At 35.2% G+C, this 20,543-nt stretch overlaps 3 protein-coding genes across 3 annotated transcripts; 2 read left to right on the plus strand and 1 right to left on the minus strand.

Annotated features, from left to right (window-relative positions):
- Positions 301 to 4,886, plus strand: LOC18588769. Its single transcript, XM_007013401.2, has 5 exons — positions 301 to 662; positions 2,607 to 2,863; positions 3,005 to 3,095; positions 4,454 to 4,520; positions 4,612 to 4,886. Exons 1-5 carry the CDS (start codon positions 604 to 606, stop codon positions 4,669 to 4,671), a joined length of 534 nt encoding a protein of 177 aa, XP_007013463.1. The 5' UTR covers positions 301 to 603; the 3' UTR covers positions 4,672 to 4,886.
- On the plus strand, positions 13,467 to 16,968 carry LOC18588771 (EIN3-binding F-box protein 1). Its single transcript, XM_018127302.1, has 2 exons — positions 13,467 to 13,770; positions 14,276 to 16,968. The coding sequence occupies exons 1-2, from the start codon at positions 13,746 to 13,748 to the stop codon at positions 16,186 to 16,188; spliced, it is 1,938 nt and encodes a 645-aa protein (XP_017982791.1). The 5' UTR covers positions 13,467 to 13,745; the 3' UTR covers positions 16,189 to 16,968.
- Positions 18,683 to 19,508, minus strand: LOC18588773 (EPIDERMAL PATTERNING FACTOR-like protein 8). The gene is made up of 2 exons (XM_007013406.2): positions 19,220 to 19,508; positions 18,683 to 19,104 (listed from the first exon to the last, which is right to left on the minus strand). Exons 1-2 carry the CDS (start codon positions 19,308 to 19,310, stop codon positions 18,872 to 18,874), a joined length of 324 nt encoding a protein of 107 aa, XP_007013468.1. The 5' UTR covers positions 19,311 to 19,508; the 3' UTR covers positions 18,683 to 18,871.

The raw sequence follows: 20,543 nt of genomic DNA on the forward strand, positions 1-20,543 counted from the left end.
TATATATTTATATACATATATATATATATATATATATATTCTCTTCCATAAGTTTTACAACGCAGCTTTTGTGAAAGACAGAAACATCATTTCACGAATTAATTAATTAAATAATAATAAAAAAAAAAACACCAAAACAAGATAACGAAAGGAAAAGCCATAATTGACCTTTACTTTGGATGCATCCTTTTTTTTCCTTCATTTGGCAAAACCCAAGGCGCGTGCATTCCAATCCCCTTATACTCCTCTTTATTAGTTAAAAAAAACACACACACACACACAGTTCCCCCACTCAGGCAGCAAGCATATTTTACTTTCTCAGCTTTTCACTGGTCTCTTTCTTCTTTAACTGCCCAAGCAAGTGGCAGCAACAACCGCCACCCCCTACTATAAAACTACCCCCACCACTATCCCCAATATTAAATATTAAAAAAAGGGGCACACTTCCGAGTAGCCAATAATTCATTTTCTGATTCCTTTGCTCTCTTTCTTCTTCTTATTTAGTTGGATTTTGAAATTTGATTTAGATTGTGTTGGTGGTGGTGCTTGTGATGATGATTGGTGTTGTTCGATAGTCTCGCCGGAAAAAAAAAAAACAAGAACATGGTGACTTTTAATAGTTTGATTAGTACTTGGATCAGTGACCTTCTCGCTTGCATGGGGTAAGTATTTGATTCCTTTTTCTTAATGATTTGATTGTTTCTTTCTTTTTCGATAATTTTTTTGGATGTGTTTTTGGCTGTTCTTTGACTGTAAAACTAAAAGCGCGGTTTAAGGAAAGATAGAGTTGACTTGTTTGACTGTTGAACCCCCATTCCCCTTCCCCCTGCCCTTTTTCATACGGATTAAGAATACGCAGATGGAATGTTTTTCCTCCTTTATTAATACAAGTGAGACTTATATTTTCAACTAGTATATAATTGCTTATCAAAAAAGGTACTTGTATTTGTTTGCTGATTATAGTAAAGTAGTAATTTTATCGTTTTAGCACCAGCTTTTTACTCACCGTTAGCAATTTGATAGAATACGAGTTTATTAGGGTTATGAACATGGTTAAACGGAGGGTCTTTATTTGGGCAAAACCCAGTTTTTTGAGGAAAAGCTTCAAGCAAAAAACATTGATGACTTAGTAGTAGCAAATTCTTAAACATACGTAAGCAACTACTAAAATTTTTCCTGTATTGGAATCCTCTTGTTTGGGCGCAACCATCATCACATAGGAATTACATACAATTACATAGCTGTTTATGCACAACTCGTTGCAACTGTACAACTGTTTGATTAAATAGAACAAAATCATGAGTCAACAGACATATGAGTCTCAGATGTGGTGGAGAACAAGGGTTTTTGTGTGAAACTGAATATGCTCGTATAGTTTTCTTGGTTTCACTGTTATCATATTTTTAAGGATGGAGCTTTAGTACCGTAAGAAGATGGTAAGACTAGAGAGACTTTTAGAGGAAAAACGTAGAAAATAGACATAAGCCCTACAGGTTGAGTTGCCTATTATTGAAGCTAGTCATAGCTTTCCTCTTCAAGAGAAAGCTGCCTCTACTTAGTCAGTCTAGGAATCCTTGAAAGGGCCTTAATCTCTCTGGCCAAATGAAAATCTTCTATAGGTGGGAAAATTCATGTTCTATCAAATCAATTTCCTATTTCTCAAGGGCTACCTTGAGAAAGTACCCCTGCTGAAATAAAGTGCAGTTGCTGCACTACATGGTCTTTTCAAACTGCCATGCATGGCGATTTAGCTTCATACCTTTACCAAGGGACCAGTTTTATAAACAGTTGGGAAAGGATTCTAGTCCGCCTAGATTGAAAGGGAAAAGATCTATGCAAGTGGAATATGAACCTCTTGAACATAGTGTTGCTTAGTCACAAAATTGCAAAATAATCTGTTGTCAACTCTATGCCTCTTTCACTCTCCTCATAAAAGAATGACTAAGAAATCATCAGGCAGAATATAACCCTTGGTGTCCCATATTTTTTCATGCCAAATTATCTTTTAACTCCTTATAGTTCCTTCATGACATGTTTTCAGAAAAATAAGCATATAATAATTACTAATAAGGTACCATGTGAATTAAGCTAAGTATTTGTTTTATGCCGTGCCCCCTTACTTTTGTATAATTGGACATGAAAGAAAATCGTTATGTAGTGCACTTTGTGTCTGTGGCAAAGTTTCCTTTTTTAGCAGCTAGGAAAACCAATTTAATACTATGTCTTTATGAAAACTACTAGTCTTGCTGCTCAAGCTGTCCAATGGAAGTAGTTTTATTCATTTGTTGTCTTTCCAACTATGATATCATTCTTCTTGGAGATATAGTTGGCAAATTGCTTCAGGATGTCCTTTCCGGAATGTTTCCTCGAAGGTAGAGTGGTCCTATGGTGACATTGTTGATGCATTCTGGGCTGTGTAGCTACTGAATTTCAGTGATATACTCCTATTCCTGAAAGATGAAACAAAGAGGGGAACATGTAGCTTTTCACTGAATTGTTTCGTTGAAACCATTAAAATCTTTTGCGATGGGCTAAGTTCTGCCATAGCTTCTTGGTAGATGTTTTATATCAATTTGTATGGTTTAACTTGGTTTTAAACAGAGCAGTGGTTGTTTTGGATGCTGCACTAAAGCTACACCGATTATTGCTGTGGATGAACCATCAAAAGGATTGAGAATTCAAGGGCGTATAGTGAGGAAGCCCAGCATTTCAGATGATTTTTGGAGCACCAGCACGTATGATTTGGAAAACAGTGCTATTCAATCCCAAAGAAGCTTGTCGTCGATCAGCACATCAAATCCAACTCTAAGTCAATGCAGTAGCACTGGTGGCATAGCCAACCAGTCTGATTTTGTAAATCAGGGCAAGTTTTATTTTATTATATTCTCTGTCATGTCCACAAAATATAAGAAACAATGGATAATTGAAATTTTAGTCATGATATTATTGTAAATTTTAAGATTCTTAAATTAAATTAGGCAATTATATGTTTTGTTAATTGCAGGTTTAATTGTCTGGAACCAGAGCAGACTTCAGTGGATTGGAAGTAGCAGGCCTAGGAATCATACTCAACAAAGTAGGGAGACCGGATTAAGGTGCGTCACTCATTATTTTGACACTTTGTCTTTCAACTTTGTAAGCAGTCATCGAGGAAATTTATGGAGTGCAGTGCTATCCATCTGCTAAGTAGTTGCCAATTTATTAGACAGTTTCCTTTACCAACACAAATTTTTTTGTCTCAATTTGAGTGACATTCAGTGAGAAAAAAAATTGGTAATCAAATAATAATCAAGTCTTGCTAGCTTGTATCATTGTCCCTTGTAATCAACCGGCAATCCTATGCTCCGACTGGCATTGTATGCTGGGCCATTTGTTGAAAGATGAAAGTACACTGAATCTAGGTGAACTTTTTTTTTTGAAAAGCATTCATGAACTTTCATTGATAATTAGGAATAAAGCATTCTTTTCCAGGGAAATTTCAACAAAACACATTAAGAAATCAGAAAATATTGGAAGATGTACCCCCAATAGATGCTAGTGTATTTTTCCAATGTTCCGTCATAAGACTGCCCTCATTCGAATGCGCAAAATTTACTACCTATCTTTAGAACAAAAATCAAAAGAGGATTGCCCACTAAACGATACAATTCCTTGGGGCATCAACCAGCAGAACCAAGTCTATCTGAGGGCCATTCAAACATCCCCTGAACCCAATTTTCAGTGAATAAAAGACTCAAACACAAAGCAAACTTTACACCTAGTGATCCCCTCAGCAGAGACCTCCACGTCCCATAGCTCAGCAAAACATCAACAAGTTCATTTCCAGCATTAATTAGAAACAGAAATAAGCAACAACTGACTTACTAGAAAAGATGTAGAATATCAGACTGAAGCCACACCCCTTTGCCAGATTATCTACTCTTTCATTTGCTTCATGCATGACATGTCTAATCGTCCAACCATTCAGATTTTCCTTCATCCTTTTCATTTTAATCAATCACTTCCTCAGCCTCCACTGGGTAAATCGTGTCCATTGGGCAATTTAGGTGTTATTAAGTTTTACTTCTTCAGAGTACCTAAAGCAAGCTTGATTGTTTATGGGCATTCTAAAGAACGGAAACTGAGAGAGGCTAGCCCAACTTATGTTGGACATGACAGCTTCTTTATGACTACGTTCCTCCATTCCATTCCAGATTGTAGTTGAAAAATTATAGCTGTGTGGGCAAAAGCTTTTTGCATGATGAACTTGGTGATGGGTATATAGGCATAGCACACTAAGAGCAGTAAAGTTTTATGCAATGAACACATAAGGTAAAGAGTAAATGTGTTGAGGTAAGAAGAAACCTTAAAGAAGCTGGCGCAAGGCCTTATTGAAAATGAAAAGTAATTTTGTAGTAGTTTGTATTCATTCCTACTTATGCTTAATTTCCCCTAATTTTACACATTGTTACAGTTTGAATGCAACATATGAAAGTTTACTTGGGACCAGGAATCCATTTCCCCGGCCCATTCCTCTTTCTGTAAGTTAACTTTGCATGTTGGTTTCTTTTACCCTGCATTCATATTTGCTTTTGCTGTCTCCTAATTGTGAGTTTGTGACTTAATTGGCAGGAAATGATTGATTTTCTGGTGGAAGTATGGGAGCAGGAGGGATTGTATGATTGGAGTTAATATCAGAGAAAAAAAAACGTTTTGTTTTTTCACATGTTAACAATTGTTCATCTTTGTAGTTTTGAACATTTAAGAGAAGTTGTATATAGCTGTGGGGAAAGGGAGAAAACAAAAGGAACAAGATACAGTATCTTTTTCGTTTGTATAATTTTAAAATCCACATCCCACACGATTCTCTTCTCTCCTTTCAATCTTTTTCCTCTCCCAGTTTTTCATTTTCTTCTTCCTTGCCATGTTAAAGCTTTGTTGAACCTCTTGCATTACGATTTGAAGTGAATAGAGAAGCAAATGTTTGGCATATCCATATGCAGGGAAAAGTAAACGTAACGTAACAATGTCTAAAACGGGGTTATGGATTCATTAAATCTGGTGAAAATTGTGTGAAGAACCTGTAACAATCTCAATTCACCAATATAGAAAACAGAGCTGAAAAATGATACGCAAGCATGTTTTGGTAAGAAAACAAAACAATCTACAATTGTCGAGTTAGAAGATCTCAGATGCGTCTTGTTTTAACGTAGGGAAGTTGAACTCACTCAGGGCCAACACGAAGAGATAGTAGTTGGATTGGTTTTGTATTTGATTAAGTAGACAAAAAGAAAAGAAAGACTAGTTTGGCCTGTGGCTCCGAGTACAAAGCTCGCTACAGAAGCGTCTTTAATAACACGATGTTCCAATTCTGTTCCGTAAAGCAAAAGATGAGGCGGTGCTGTTGCCGAATCATTCACCCGGCTGACGATGGATATAAGCATTTCAGCACACCATCACGCGTGTCTACCTACGAGTCAGATGGCAACGCCTGCCATCTTCTTACAACTTAGAATATTACTACCATTCACGATTCCAAAAGGTACAGCTTCACCTAATGAATCTTGAGTTGTTCATCATATAGAATTCACATTTGATTGTGACCACAATTTATCAAAACCGCAAATGCACGCATACAAGGAAATGACATCTGAATCCTGAGAATTCATCACGACACTCACAACAACAGTCATCGTTCATTGTTTTCTCTTCTCCTCATCTATCCTTTCTTCCAAAGGAATGATACGCTTTTGGCTCATTTGGATATGTTTATGCATTCATTCATTTGTTTATACCTGCCGCTTTCTTTTTATTCGCTTAAACAACATGACAAAAAGAGTTACATACATTGTACGACTGCCACCATGCTTATAAATCTGTATTAGCATTGATTTTTAGGATTTATTATATATATAATATAAATAAACAAAGATAGATAAGAATATATAGATGTGGTTGAAACACAAGGGAGGAATTTTCAAAAATTCCAACTTTAGAGGTGCATGAACACAAAAGGTAAACATCAGAAGAACAATGACCTGGTACCCAACTTTCCGCAGTACTTGCCAAGGACAGCAAGCTCTCAAATCCTCATCACCACAAAAGGGTTCTTTCTCTAAGTTTAGAAGCACTTCATTTTGCTTTCCCCTCTACCACCATTGTTGTCATCGTTTTCCCTCTCATGAGTCATGACATCAACATTTTTCCACGACTACACTAGCATTTATTCTTACCTACATTGCACATCAATTATTCAATATTATTAATATTAAGAATACAATTTTTTTAATTTATGAAAGTCTGGAATAATCTTAGTAATGTTTATGATAAAAAAAATATTTTTAAGTGAAAGTTATTCGCTATAATTAATTTTTTATTTATAAATTGGATGAATTAAGGAAATATACTTTTTAATGAAAGTCATTCAATGTAATTAAAATTTTTATTTACAAATTAAATAAAATTTATGAATATTCATAATAAAAAATTATATAAAATGGCCATTTTAAAATATAATGAATGATTCGTCATTTCAAAAGTTCTTTAGCAAATTTTTTTATTAACGAATATGATCAAATTGTATATTTCTACAATATATTTATAAAAATCACCATTTAAAATATTTTTATTATTTATCTTAATAAGATTTATCTTGTCTATAAATAAAAATTGTAGTTGCATTAGATGATTTTCATTAGAAATATTTTTTATTATAAAATTTTTAAATTTTATCTTATTTGTAAATAAAAATTTTAATTTCATTGAATGATTTTCATTAAGAAATGTTTTATAGGTGGTGATAGAGTTGTTAGAGGTTAATGCATATTTCATTATGATATATTTATAAAAATTAATAAATAAATTCATTGTTAAATAGATATATGACAAGCACCTAACTTTTACTTGTGCAATTTAAAAACTCTATTGTTGATGTATTTGTAATATAATATTAATGATAAACTTCACCTATATTTTTTGAGATTTCAACTTTTCTTACATAATACATTGTGATTTTTTTTATATATATTTTCAATCAAAACCATGTGGATATCTTTTGTCCAATTAGCACCATCTAAATAACTTCTATTCTCACAAAAAATCATATTGTTAATTTTTCTTGTTAAAATTACTGAAATATCTTAATTCAAAATTAATCTATATGTTTACACTTAAAAGTAATTTTGTAATTTTATTAAGACAAATCAACAATAATCTTTGTGGAATAAGAAGTTGCCCAAAATGTGTTAATTACAAAAAAAAAAAATATTCATAGAATATTAATTGAAAAAAAAAATCACATGGTGCCGTGTGAAAAAAAAAATTGAAATCACTAGAAGTTGAGGTGTAATTTACTCTAAAATTAAGTGTTCATAGGCAGAGAAGTCAAGTCTTAAAAATTTTTGGGAGGCCACGATTTCGTGAAAGAAGGGGTGTAACTACTAATCAGCCAGCCTATAGTGTAGATCTCATAAATGTTGAATGTGACCCGAGCAGGATACATCAAGCTTATGCCACAAGTGACGGAAGAGGATTTGGGAAAAATATTTGGAGGACAAAGATTATCTTTGAAAAAATCAAGCCCTCCATGAGGGAAATCCTTTTGCATGATCTTCTTGCACAAGATAATACTGGATATATTCATGCACATTAGACATTCCTGCATACAGTGAACATTTCAAAACCCCAAATATTGATTCAAAACAACACGTTCAAAATAAAATAAACTAAAACAACAATATTTTTACGTCTCAAAGGATATTGGGATTGCATGAATATGTGTGTCTTCAACAGATTCATTTGACCGAACCCATGCCTTGTCTCTCCCATGTCACATGCTTAGGATATTTGGTTGGAAATTGGGATACGATTACTTAGAGCCCTATACCTAATTAGTTGAACATCAATTAATTTATTTGTAACACTTAATATTGTGTGCATGTCAACACAGATACATGCCTTTCTACCCAACCCAAAAAAAGAAGAAGGTAAACACCGTGTCTGCTTTACCATTAAGCATTACTTAATTGCAAATGCAATGTTTTTATTGGGTTTGGTAATGAAAGGGAAAGGTTATAAATTAATTGGAAAGAAGAAGCAACATTTAAAAAAAACAAAAGCTAAAAGTAAAAGTAAGGAATAAAATTGTTAATGTCTACAAATTTAAACTTCTAAACTTTAGGGATCCCATCTTCCTCGAAGCCAATCAAGATAATACTTCATTTATATTCTTCCCACTCGGCAACTAACTGACGCCCCTACTCCATAGAAAATCAGATGGATTTGGCTTAATTCCTAGTACCAGGACAGTCGTCTTCTTTCCTCCCAATTTCTTTTTCAAAAATTGCGTGTTCTTCCATCATTACTTTTTCTTGAAGGAATCTTTCTCAAGTGCCTAAGCCTCTAGTATATATCGGTTAAAATAACTCGTACATTTTGGATGTACATGCACTACTTGATGTGTATAAAATAGCATGTTGCACAACTAGACTGAAAATCCTCAATGGAAATGATTAGTTATATATTCCTTGAATCATCTCCGCGGGCTATGGTATACACCATTGATCCACTGAAAATATTTTTGATTATCTCACTTTGGGGATGAAATGAACTGGCATGATTGGCTCTGACATTTAGATAGTATTACGGATAAAAGCAATGACTGACAGCCACTTGCTATGCTGTCAAAATAAAATCATTAACTCTTTCTGAAACAACAAGATGGGTGGCACTGGCAATTAGAAAGCGAAGATGATGTATTCATTTATTTTATTATTACAGTAGTTCAAGCTGATCACATTATTCCTACAGGGAGGGACCAATGTCTAGAAGCAGGCATCGGGACAAGTCAACATGATCCCATAAGCAGCATATGAACAACAGAAAGCTGATGAGAAAGATTTCAATGGACCATCACACGGGGATTGCATCAAAAATAATACATGTATTAAATATGGATCTCATCAGAATAAATGTTATAATAATAATAACTACTAATTTAGACGATTAATATTTTTTAATATACATTATATAATAAGAAGTAATTATATTTCTCTCTCATCGCATAAATTTCACCTCTCACATTATAAGATTCACATTCAAAGCCCAATGTCATAGCTCCAAATTCATATAGATTCCAATAATAGCTATGTTTTTGAAGTAGTTGCAGGGTATATATATGGTAAAATAGTGGAACAATGATGATGACTATGAATGTTGCTCTTGCAGTGCAAGTTGAAAGCCTTGTTGCAATATATATTTCACTGTCAAAATGTGATATTTTTTTGAATGTTTCTCATTTCCAAGAAATTGATAGTGTGTTGAAATATTGGAAGCTTTATCTTGCTGATTGCCATATTTACCAAGTCTTAGAGAGTTGGGAGATGGCAACAGAAGAAGAGAGGGTGTGCAAATTGAAGAGAGATTGAATGATTCAGCCTTGTTTTCCCTTTTACAATATAAATGTCTCACCCTTGTTCCTGAGTCACATTTTCAATTTTCTTTCCCCTTTTAATTTCAGTCCATGCCAAGTTATGGGACCAACATATAATCCCATATGCCAACTCATGAATTCAATGCATTTTTGCATTACTTCCAAGGCAATTAGACACCAGAAAAATCCCATTCATGCATCTTTCTCTTTCTAGCTTTTGAAGTTGATTTCTCAAATTTGAACTGATCAAGATTCTAGAGCCCAAACTGAAATTTTGTATCTTATTGCCATGTCAAAGAAGGATCTATAAAACTCTGAAAAAGAGAAGATTTGGCAGAGCGCAAAGCTATCTGGGGGGGAAAGGGGACCATAACCCTGCTTATGGACATCAGCATAATTTTCTTTCACCTAAAGCCATATCCGTTGTGATCATGAGGAGCCACTAAAATCTGATTGAGCAAAATAATACAGATGACCACGTGTCACTATCAACATATAAATGCAAAAAGATTTTATGAAGTTGGTGTCATTGAATTTAGTACACTAAGACTATGAATTGCAGTTTGGACCACAAAATTCTATCAAAATACATGCATACATCTAAACTTATAAGGAACGACTTTTAGCAAGGATGGACCACTCTGAGAATTGTACGTTGCCAGCTAAACAAACAATGCTATCACTTGAAAGAAATATCGAGTGACTTGAATCTTGTTTGTAGGCTTTTTGTTTGGTCTATCCCACGGTGTTTGAAATCAGTTAAACATATACCTGATGTTGCATAATAGACGAAGTTAATTTAATGAGAAAATTAGCAGATCCATGTATCTTTGAATTTCTTTTAATTCAACAATGATATTTCTCAAACATATGGTAAGGCAGAAGGGTTAGAAAAGGAGGCAAGTTGATGAATAGGGTTACAGCGACTGACAATTGATGCAAATTTGCTACGTTGCCAATAAAGAAAATGCAGTTGCCAATTAAAGCGTCTTTATAAATATGCCTCTCTTCAAGTGGAGCGTACTCTTTTTGCTCAACAAAATATCTCCAACAGTTCACTTTTTCCAATCCAGTTTCTACTTTTTTTGGCCAAACATAGACATATATATATATATATATATACAAGAACAATATTTTTTTCATGATTTTTTGTGAAAAGTACAAAAAAATATTTAAATATTTAATTCATTGATTAATGCATAATCTCTTATTTTAAAAAATAAAATTTGATTTTTTTTTCTAATTAAAAAAATACAAAAAAAAAAGGTGTAACCCAATCAAAAATAATAAATGCAGTGTTTATCCATTTCTGCAGAGAAAAAACGAGGTATACTGAGCAGATAAAAAAGTTTTCAAATTGACGAAGTCTATCTTGTGATATAAAAAAAGATTAGTAGTATAAATAAAAACAAGAAATATGAAAGGAAGCCGAAATTTCACATGTCCAGAGCCTTCAATTCAATGATTCTAACCCACTCTCTTTTAAAGAAAACGAAGACCCATTTTGTCAAATCTCATCTTCGTTTCCAGCCATTCATTGGACCTACATGAATTCACATTAATCAAATTCATTGCACATCATTTTCCTTTGTTTAAAACAAAGACCCAAAAAAAGGCTCAATGCATTTGCCTCTGGGGCCCCTCTTTCACCGTTTACTATTTAATTTTGTTTTTGCCAATTCTAAATCTCTTTTCTTTTTTTTCTAAATTTGTTTTGCCCCAGGTCAACCCAACACCGATGACTCTCTCTTCTTCCTTTTTTGTATTATTTTCTTTCTTTTGGTGAGATACAACAATTTTGACTGTTGCTGAATGACCTCAAAGGTCGGCCTCCTTTGACCGCTGTTGTGCAATTTTGAGGCAGCTTCGTCCAAAGTTCAACTTGCTGGTGACTCTGTTCCAATTCTTGGGTTAACTCTCGTTTTAATTTGGAGAAAAGAAATTTAATTGCCAAGCTGAATTCATTATTGGTATAATCAAACTTAATTAACCAGTTGATACTAATCCTTTTAATGGTTCTTATATATACGAGGCAAAATTCAGTGCACTCTATAGGTGAACGTGTGAAATTATAGAGAGGAAATCAAAATTATTTGAAAGCATCAATGATTAAAAAAAAAAAAGAAAAAGAAAGATAATATTATTATCTTGTACATGAATGTAAAGTTTAAAATTTTACAAACGAATTTAAATACATACAAGGTTTGAAATTACATAATTTTATTATTTATAGTTATATCAATACATGACATATTTAAATTTAATTGTTGTTATATAAAATAATAATTACTTTTTGAGATTTCAAATCTGGATTAACATAAATTATTTGTAATTATTAAAGAAGTATATTTCAATTTTTCTCACTTTCACTCCTTCCTTTTCTTCTCTTCTCTTAATAATTCAACCGGGATGGCTTATAAATCAATGAAAGTGAAGTGTAAAGATATGGAATAGAAATCAAAGCATCAGTCCTGTAAATTCAAATTAGTCGTTAACCTGCTCTTATCGATGACAAATTAATCAACGGAATGACTAGTTTAAGCTATGCTTGATCAATTATTGGTGAGCTGTTCCCAAATTTCTAAATCCCATTGCAAAAATTATATGAAAGAAGTTGCTTTAATTATGGGTCATGTGGTGCTGCTTTTATCGCCCAAGAAAAAGTGATTAGACAGACAATAATCCCTAAGTTTTGTTACGTGTCAAAAATCTAATGGTTCATATAAAAGCTATCAAACAGTAACTACTTTCCCTTTTTTTTTTGGGGGTCTATTCTTGAGTGCATTCCAAAAGTAATTCCAGTAATCTAAAATCATGAATTACTTGACAGACATAACTTCTTTTTCGTTTGCACTAACAATGAAACAAACTCTCTTTTTTCCTTTTTATTTCCTTAAGTACTTTCTTATTTACAAAGGTTACGGATTTACGAATGAAATTTCAAGGTACAAGTTGACCGAAGCCATTGACAATACCTTTTTAATTAATTCAAGTTGCCAATTCTAAGTTCTCTAATTCTCCTTAATTGGCCTTGATTAGTGCCCAAAAAATGAAAAAGAGACCTTAATCTCCCCACAGCACCCCTAGTTTATTCTTATACCAAAAGCTAATCCACAGTCCAAACATCCTAAGCCAATTGCTAAATCATCTCTCCTTGATAAAGTATCATTAGCTTTTTCTTGCTTGTGATATGCTAATCCAATGGGACAGGGCAACCCTTTCAACCCCTTGTTTTTTAAATATCAAATTGGTTTTTCATCAACAGATAATAAAGCCTTAAAAAAAAAAGAAAAGGAGGATGCAGCTGGATTTCCAAATTCCCAAGCCACCTTAGTTGGAAACCTTGGAGAATGCATGGCCTTTGAGACTAAATACAATTAACCAATATAGTAAAGGCACACACTTGTCCAACTTGTTCATTAACCATCAAACTGTCATTTGCCCCACCTTGTTTTTTCTTTGGGTACAAACCCATTTCCCTACTCATTTAACAAACTAAGAAAATTTAAGATAACACTTTGCTCAATAAATATTTCCATTAATCCAACTAATAAATAAGAGTAATGATGATGTAATTATGTTATGTAGTCGAGAGCAATCATGAAAAATGTTAACGTGCATTATCATAATCACAAGACTGATTTCAATTTCAAATATAGACCACAGATAATATTATAGACTAAATTAGACTAAATCGATCTTTAATTCAATGAACCAAAAAGGAAACGACTAGTAGAATATTGCATGCAGAATCCCCAAAATAATAACTTACACACCGCCCAGAATTCAATTGAATGTTAACCTAAACCACCATTAGGAATTTCTTTATTTCAAAGGCAAGTAAAGTTGAAAAATTTAAAGAAATGTGAAGATATGAAATGGGTAGTAGCCAGTTGCCGGGTGTTTGGTTGGACTTAAGAAAGAGAGAGAAAAGAAAAACAGGTTCTAAGGAAAGATACATTGCATGTAGCAGATGTTGTCAGTTAATGTATCTGCAACAAAAGATAAAAATTAAAATAATAAAATAAAATGGAAAATTCTCAACACGACTCGACATGTTTATTTTTTCTTTTCTCCAACCAAATAAATAGAACCCGTATGTTCTGTTTCAGCTAACACAATTAACTCTCTTCTTTTTTTTTCCCTCTTCTTTTTTGCAATCTTTTTTTTGCCCTACGTAGTGGGGTTTCAGAATTCTTTCTTCTAAACAAGTTCTGATGCATTCAAGTTTTCAAGGGTTATACTTGGTCTGCCTTTTTCTAGCGTTTTGTGCTGTTGGATTTTGCGTTTTGGGGTTGGAGGCTTCTCAGAAAGGTTTCTTCTTTGAGATTCAACCATGCCTGCTCTTGTTAATTACGGTGGTAAGCTCTTTTTTCTTTTCTGTTTTTTTTTTTTAGTGGGTGTGGGTTGGCGTTGAATTTATAGATCTGTTTACAATTCTTAGATTGATATTGTTTGAAATTCATATGAAGATCACTTGTTAGAATAGTCTATCTTGATTAGGATATGTGATAGATTTCTCTTGTTGGGTTTTTATGCTTGATCTTATAAGGCCCCCAAGTGAGAATTTGATTTTAAGTCATGGTTCTGTTTGTTTTAGTTAGGCTTAGATTTCTTTTCTTTTCTTAAATAAAGGAAAAGAATTTGGGAGATATTACTTGTATGAAATTTGTGTTGTAAGGATTGGATCCTTGAAATTTTACATCAAAGTTGGAAGCTTTTTCCAAATGATTTTTAAACTTTGTATAATTGTTCTGGGAAGGAAAAAAATTGTTGTGTGAATATGTCTATTTTCTGCTAGCTCTTTTTGGAAATATTCTTTGGGTAGTTTTAGCTTATTGCAGATTTTGTTTATTGGAATTTCAGGTGATGATGATTTCTATTCTGGGGGTTCATTTTATACAAATTCCACAGACTTGGGTAGATTGTGTTCAATCAGTTCCCAAGTGGATGTGTACTGCCCTCCTCGTAAAAGAGCTCGTATTAGTGCCCCATTTCTCTTCGGAGAAACTGAGTTTGAGCAGAATAAGCAACCATCAATTGATGTTCTTCCTGAGGAATGCCTTTTTGAGATCTTCAAACGTCTTCCTGGGGGCAGAGAAAGGAGCTCCTGTGCTTGCGTCTCAAAGCATTGGCTTATGCTTCTGACCAGTATTCGTAAGAGTGAATATGAGTCATCAAAGGTGGTCAAGGAGAATACTGATTTGGTTTCTGAGGATGTTGAGATGATCTCATCTGATGAAGATGATGGGTATCTTACTAGGTGCTTGGAAGGGAAGAAAGCAACTGACATGAGACTTGCTGCAGTGGCTGTTGGAACAAGTGGTCATGGCGGGCTTGGAAAGCTTTCTATAAGGGGAAGCAGCTCCTCATGTGGAGTGACCAATTTCGGGCTATCTGCCATAGCTCGTGGGTGCCCTTCTCTCAAGGCACTGTCTTTGTGGAACATCCCTTGTGTTGGGGATGAAGGTCTGTCAGAGATAGCTAAAGAATGCCTTTTGTTGGAGAAGCTTGACCTTTGCCAGTGCCCCTCAGTTTCCAACAAGGGTTTGATCGCAATCGCAGTGAACTGCCCAAATTTGACCTCTTTGAGCATTGAATCTTGCCCAAAGATTGGTAACGAGGGCCTCCAAGCCATCGGAAAGCTGTGCCCCAAGCTGCAGTCCATCTCTATCAAGGACTGCCCACTTGTTGGGGATCATGGAGTTTCAAGCCTGTTGGCATCAGCATCTTCTGTCCTTTCAAAGGTTAAGCTTCAGGGATTGAACATCACAGATTTTTCTCTTGCTGTGATTGGGCACTATGGCAAGTCTGTGACAAATCTAATGCTCAGTGGTCTACTAAATGTGAGTGAGAAGGGATTTTGGGTCATGGGTAATGCTCAGGGTTTGCAAAAATTGGCATCTTTGATGATTACTTCTTGCTGGGGGGTAACAGATGTCAGTCTTGAAGCCATGGGAAAGGGATGCACAAACCTAAAGCAGATGTGCCTTCGCAGGTGTTGCTTTCTTTCTGATGATGGATTGGTGGCTTTTGCCAAGTCTGCAGGTTCTCTTGAGTGCCTGCAGTTGGAGGAGTGTAACAGGGTCACACAATCTGGGATTATTCGTGTCCTCTCAAACTGTGGATTAAAATCTCTTATGCTAGTAAAGTGCTTGGGAATTAAGGATATGTCCTTGGGAGCTCCTTTGTCCTCCACTTGCAATTCCCTTAAATCCTTGTCTGTAAGGAACTGCCCGGGATTTGGGACTGCCGGCTTGGCTATGGTGGGCAAACTGTGCCCTCAGCTTCAGCATGTAGATCTGAGTGGGCTCTATGGCATCACAGATGCAGGTCTTCTGCCTCTTCTTGAGAATTGTGAGGCAGGACTTGTGAAGGTGAACCTGAGCGGCTGCTTAAATTTGACTGATGAGGTAGTGTTGGCCTTGACCAGACTACATGGTGGAACCCTCAAGTTGCTCAATCTTGATGGTTGCAGGAGGATCACTGATACAAGTTTGGTGGCTGTTGCAGACAATTGTGTTTTTCTCAGCGATCTGGATGTATCAAGGTGTGCGATCACCGATTCTGGTGTTGCTGCCTTGTCTCATGCTGAGCAACTCAATTTGCAAGTCCTTTCTTTTTCAGGTTGTTCTGGAGTGTCAAACAAAAGCATGCCTTTCCTGAAAAAATTGGGCAAGACCTTGGTGGGGTTGAATCTCCAGCACTGCAATTCAATCAGCAGTCGAACTGTTGAGCTGCTTGTAGAGAGCTTGTGGAGATGTGACACCCTTTTCTAATTAAGGATAGAAGGCTGTTGAGCCAGATCTGAACAACTACACTTACGGCATAAAGATGGTAGAAATATCACACTCATATAGTCAGCTCACACGGGTAGCAACATTCAGAACAGTTTTTTGGTCCGACAAAGTGGTCACGCTGGTTGCTCTACGGCTTGGTGTTTTCCTGGGGACTTTGGCTGTTTTGCAGATGGCCTATCCATCCGTTTTTTGCTGGCTTTCTTGACATGGGAAAGCCTGTTGTAACTATCAAGCCCCCATTTAACCGGGGGGCAGTTTCATAGCCATGGTTCCTGGAGAACTCTGTCATCAAGTCATGGATTTAGATTTCCACTCATGATCATCAGAGCATTTGGTTCTATTTTGCTGGATGTGGTCTACTCAGTGTTTTAGCTTTTGTCATACATTTCTTTACGGGAGTGCTTGACTAAGCTTTCTTTGTTTTCAGTCCTATGAAGTCTGTTGTTTGGATCAGTCCATCTTAGTTTTAAGCGTCTGTTTTTCAAAGGTCTTCCGGTGTTTGAAACTCCTGTAGGGGTTCTTCTGTGTTTCCTTTTGTCGCGTCTTTATAGTTGTTGCTTTGAGCAGTTCTATGTTTGGGTGCCGCAGGTTGTGGGGCTGTGGCAAGGGCAGTGGATTCATCTGATCTGCCATAACAACCTTCTGTGGTTGTTTTTTTATTTTTTCCACAAGTCCTAGTCTTGCAGGCTTTTCCTTGTGTATGAATTGAACTACTGCAACTACTCTGTTATTAGCAATAAAGCTTAATATTTCTTTGTATCTTATTTGTGCAAGGCTTGGCGTATGATTTAATGACTGTGGAACCATGCGGCAACTATGGAACAAATTAAGAGCTTGAACGTGCTGATGAACTGAATTTTCTTTAAACCATAGATGTGAGCTTCTCTCATTTGTTTTCAAAAGCTAATGTTACAAACCAGCAATTTCGCCAAAGATTAATCACAGCTAAAGATTTTGGTGCTGCAAAGAAACATTCTGATTGTTCTGCATTAAGAAATATCTGCTTCTGCCCTCTTGAGGTTTCAACCAAATAAACATTGTTAAACCGTGTCCATTACTCAGGCAATCCATTTGTTTAAGCAATATCCAGGCTTGGCCTTACTACTCCCTTGTCGGGGTTCAATTCCTCCCTACCTTGTCCAAACTATGTAGTGATAGGAATGTAGTTCCTTGGTTTTCATATAGTATACAACTGCAAGTGCACAAATGATTTTTGAGTTAATTAAGTGCCAGTATATGTATCTTTTTATTCGAATCAAAATCCAGCGGTAGTTGAGACTTCATTGGGAGTCGATTTGCTTTGAGATTTGAGATACATCCTGCTACCTACAAACAATCCATTATATCTATATATCTTTCACTCTCATGTGGACAGTTGGACAGTATAATATATACTTGTATATAGACTTCTTCCATATTTGTATATGTTCAATATTCTTTCGGTTACTAGTCTGAATTATACAAGACAAGTTCCATTTGGACAATTGTGATAGGATGACTGAAAGAAAGGTGGGGTAGAAATTAATAAAAGAGGTGAAACAGTGACTCCCTTGAAAGTTCTAATATCTCCACTTCCCAGCAGCCGGTCCAAAGAAACATAATAAGAAATTCAATAAAACGTTTGTTGACTCTACTATTTAATAGTTGTGTGTTTTGACTCTTTGGGAGGTTGAACATTGATTGAGCTTGGAGGGGCAGACTGAGTCATAGGGGTATGGCAAAACGTGTCATCAATGAAAGGGAGAAAAAACAATTGTATGGTTGTATGTGGTGGAGATAATGGATGTAGTCTTCTCATAATTCCCATGTTGCTAGCTGGTGGCTGGATGCCGTCTGCCAGCATCAAGAGCGTGCTTGGACCAAAAAATTAAAGTAGAAGAGTTTTTGTCTTTTTGATTAATTTCTTCCTTTGTTGAAGCCACAGGAAATGAACAAAGAAAGAAGTCAGAGAGAAAAATGGAAAATTAAGTCACGGGTATTTACTTATAATGTTCAATTGGATCTTCGAAGCAATCTTTTATCAGTATTATATATATACTAAAAAACTGATATAACTGTTTTAAACCTTTGTTCTCGAGACTTGTAAACAGTATGATGAGCTCTCTCATCTGAAATTTGGCTCTTTTTTCGCCGGAAAGGAAGAAGTTTCGATCAAAACAGTACAAAAAATGCACCCAGAATAATCATTGCATGCACTGTTTAAAAGAAAAAAGTAGAGTGAGACATTTAGGCACTTGCTTCTTACCAAAGATTTTTTTGTGCTTTGGTTAATTAATTTTAATGCATAAGCTACCTTATCAGTAGGAAACAGAGAAAAGAAATATGTTACTGCTAGCTTTCCTCTTTAATAACGAGAGACAGCGAAAGAGGCAATGCATTAGAATGTAGAGCTAAATTAATGTTTATGGCACTAGAAGTAGAATAAATATCAGATACAACTTCACCATTGGACAGACAGAGGGAGAGGGAGAAGAGAGAGAGAGAGAGAGAGAGAGGAGAGAGCGGATTGCCATGGAAGAGCTTCCTAGTTTATAATATAAAGATTCTAATAGTAATAGGGCGAGGGCGATCGAGATTTCCACTGAAGTTCTATAATGTAAGCTACAGAGGGCTTTAATATAGTAACTAGCTAGTCTAAAACTATATATACATTAATCTTTGCTCAAGGTTGAAAGAACTTATCTCCACATTTGCATTTCCATGCCAGCAGATAATAGCTTTCGTCACCTTGATATGAAGAACTTCGACCATTTCTATGGTGGGGAGAAGCAACTAAAGCAGCCATGCATGGTCTGCAACTGAAGCACTTGTTGACACACTTGGGTGGCCTTGAACCCAGAACCATTTTCATCACTTGCTTGGAACTGTCATTAGCTGTTACAGATACTGACCCAACTGCCAAAAAAAATCCAGGAATAAACGTTACACCGAGTAAAACAAAATACAGAACCTTGCAGTGTGTGTATATATATATCAGCTTGAATAAGTTTTATGTTGTGCCCTTTTTTACCTGATTTAGAGGGGGAAAATGTGAGGTAAAAGATGAGCATAACACTGACTGTAATCTTTAGCTCAACTGGGTGGTTTCTGAATGAAGCCATCAGTCTTGTCTAGGAGTTAAAAAGAGAAAACACGAATTACTGCATAGAGTTTGGGGAGCTTGTTTGTTTGTCGAGAGGGGAATTCGGAAGATGTTATTGTTTGCAAAGAGGGATGATGGTTTGCCTGTAAAAGAGCAGCATCTCTTACACACACAAAAGAAGAAATAAAATGCATCTATCTCAGTATTTGGGGGGTCCCATAGAATAACTTTAAAATTTTGTAGTCTCTCCATCAAGAAATAGTTCCTCTTGTCTTCATGTTTCAGGGTGAATTGACTGAAGTTACATCTGCTTTCATCTTTTGCAAGCTGACTTGACTCCCCCTTTGCCACCTTCCTTTTTTTTTTTGTTTTTTTTCAAATTGTTGCTACTAAACCCTCTATCTGAAGAATACAAAGAGAGGAAGTGCCAAAACCCCCTCTTTTTTGGTCATCATGCAAGGTGTGGCTCTACTTGCTTCGATGGTCACATTTGCTTCTGCTTTCATTGATCGATTGTTTAATTCATGTTAAATTTTAAAGCCGTACGTAGCATGTTCTGCTCTTTATCTATTTCTACTTTAATCTGCCACCGCCAGGCCCTAAGGGGCATGAAGATGGTAGGGAATAGCCCCTCCAACTCCGACCTATTAGTTTTTTAATTTATAATTACATTTAAAGGTGTGAATAGTTAAAACTTGGAAGCAATAAGAGATCTCATAATTAAAACTTGAAATTTCTCTTAAGATATTGCCTATTCAAATTAGGAAAAGAGAAAGAGAAATGGTTTTTGAGATAGAATAACTTTTTCTTTTTGTAAAATTTAAGCTTAATGAACTTTCATGTGTAAAAAAACAAAAAAAAATCGTAAACGGAACTTATAAGCTAAAGAAATTGTACTCAAGATTAATTAAAGTTTGGTTTGATTAATGTTTTTATTATTTATTATATACATATATTATTACTGATTATTTTTATTTTTTACTATTTTTATAAATAAGTATTTAAACAAAACAGTCTATGCAAAGCTGAGGTTTTAGAACAACAAAGGGGATGCAAGAAGAATTATAGGCTGCAAATGTATGGATTATTGTGGAAAATTACATTGGATCAAAGGTATAGTCCAATTTATTTCACATTGGTTTTCGGGAAAGGATATGAACATACAACAAAGATATGACTCTTGCCACTGCCAACGCGACTTACTTGTCTTTTTAGGGAACAATATACTAATAAAGTAGACAACACCAAGTCC

The sequence above is a fragment of the Theobroma cacao genome, chromosome 9, assembly GCF_000208745.1.
Source record: "Theobroma cacao cultivar B97-61/B2 chromosome 9, Criollo_cocoa_genome_V2, whole genome shotgun sequence".
Classification (NCBI taxonomy): Eukaryota; Viridiplantae; Streptophyta; class Magnoliopsida; order Malvales; family Malvaceae; genus Theobroma; species Theobroma cacao.

What these genes read in the sequence shown, in the direction of transcription:
- LOC18588773 (XM_007013406.2), bottom strand. Translation starts at nt 19,310, where the DNA reads ATGGCTTCATTCAGAAACCACCCAGTTGAGCTAAAGATTACAGTCAGT. An exon ending in ATTTTCCCCCTCTAAATCAG is followed by an intron (nt 19,105 to 19,219) that starts GTAAAAAAGGGC and finishes TTTTTTTGGCAG; the next exon opens with TTGGGTCAGTATCTGTAACA.
- LOC18588771 (XM_018127302.1), top strand. Translation starts at nt 13,746, where the DNA reads ATGCCTGCTCTTGTTAATTACGGTG. An exon ending in TGCTCTTGTTAATTACGGTG is followed by an intron (nt 13,771 to 14,275) that starts GTAAGCTCTTTT and finishes TTGGAATTTCAG; the next exon opens with GTGATGATGATTTCTATTCT.
- LOC18588769 (XM_007013401.2), top strand. Translation starts at nt 604, where the DNA reads ATGGTGACTTTTAATAGTTTGATTAGTACTTGGATCAGTGACCTTCTC. An exon ending in AGTAGGGAGACCGGATTAAG is followed by an intron (nt 3,096 to 4,453) that starts GTGCGTCACTCA and finishes ACATTGTTACAG; the next exon opens with TTTGAATGCAACATATGAAA. An exon ending in CCCGGCCCATTCCTCTTTCT is followed by an intron (nt 4,521 to 4,611) that starts GTAAGTTAACTT and finishes CTTAATTGGCAG; the next exon opens with GAAATGATTGATTTTCTGGT.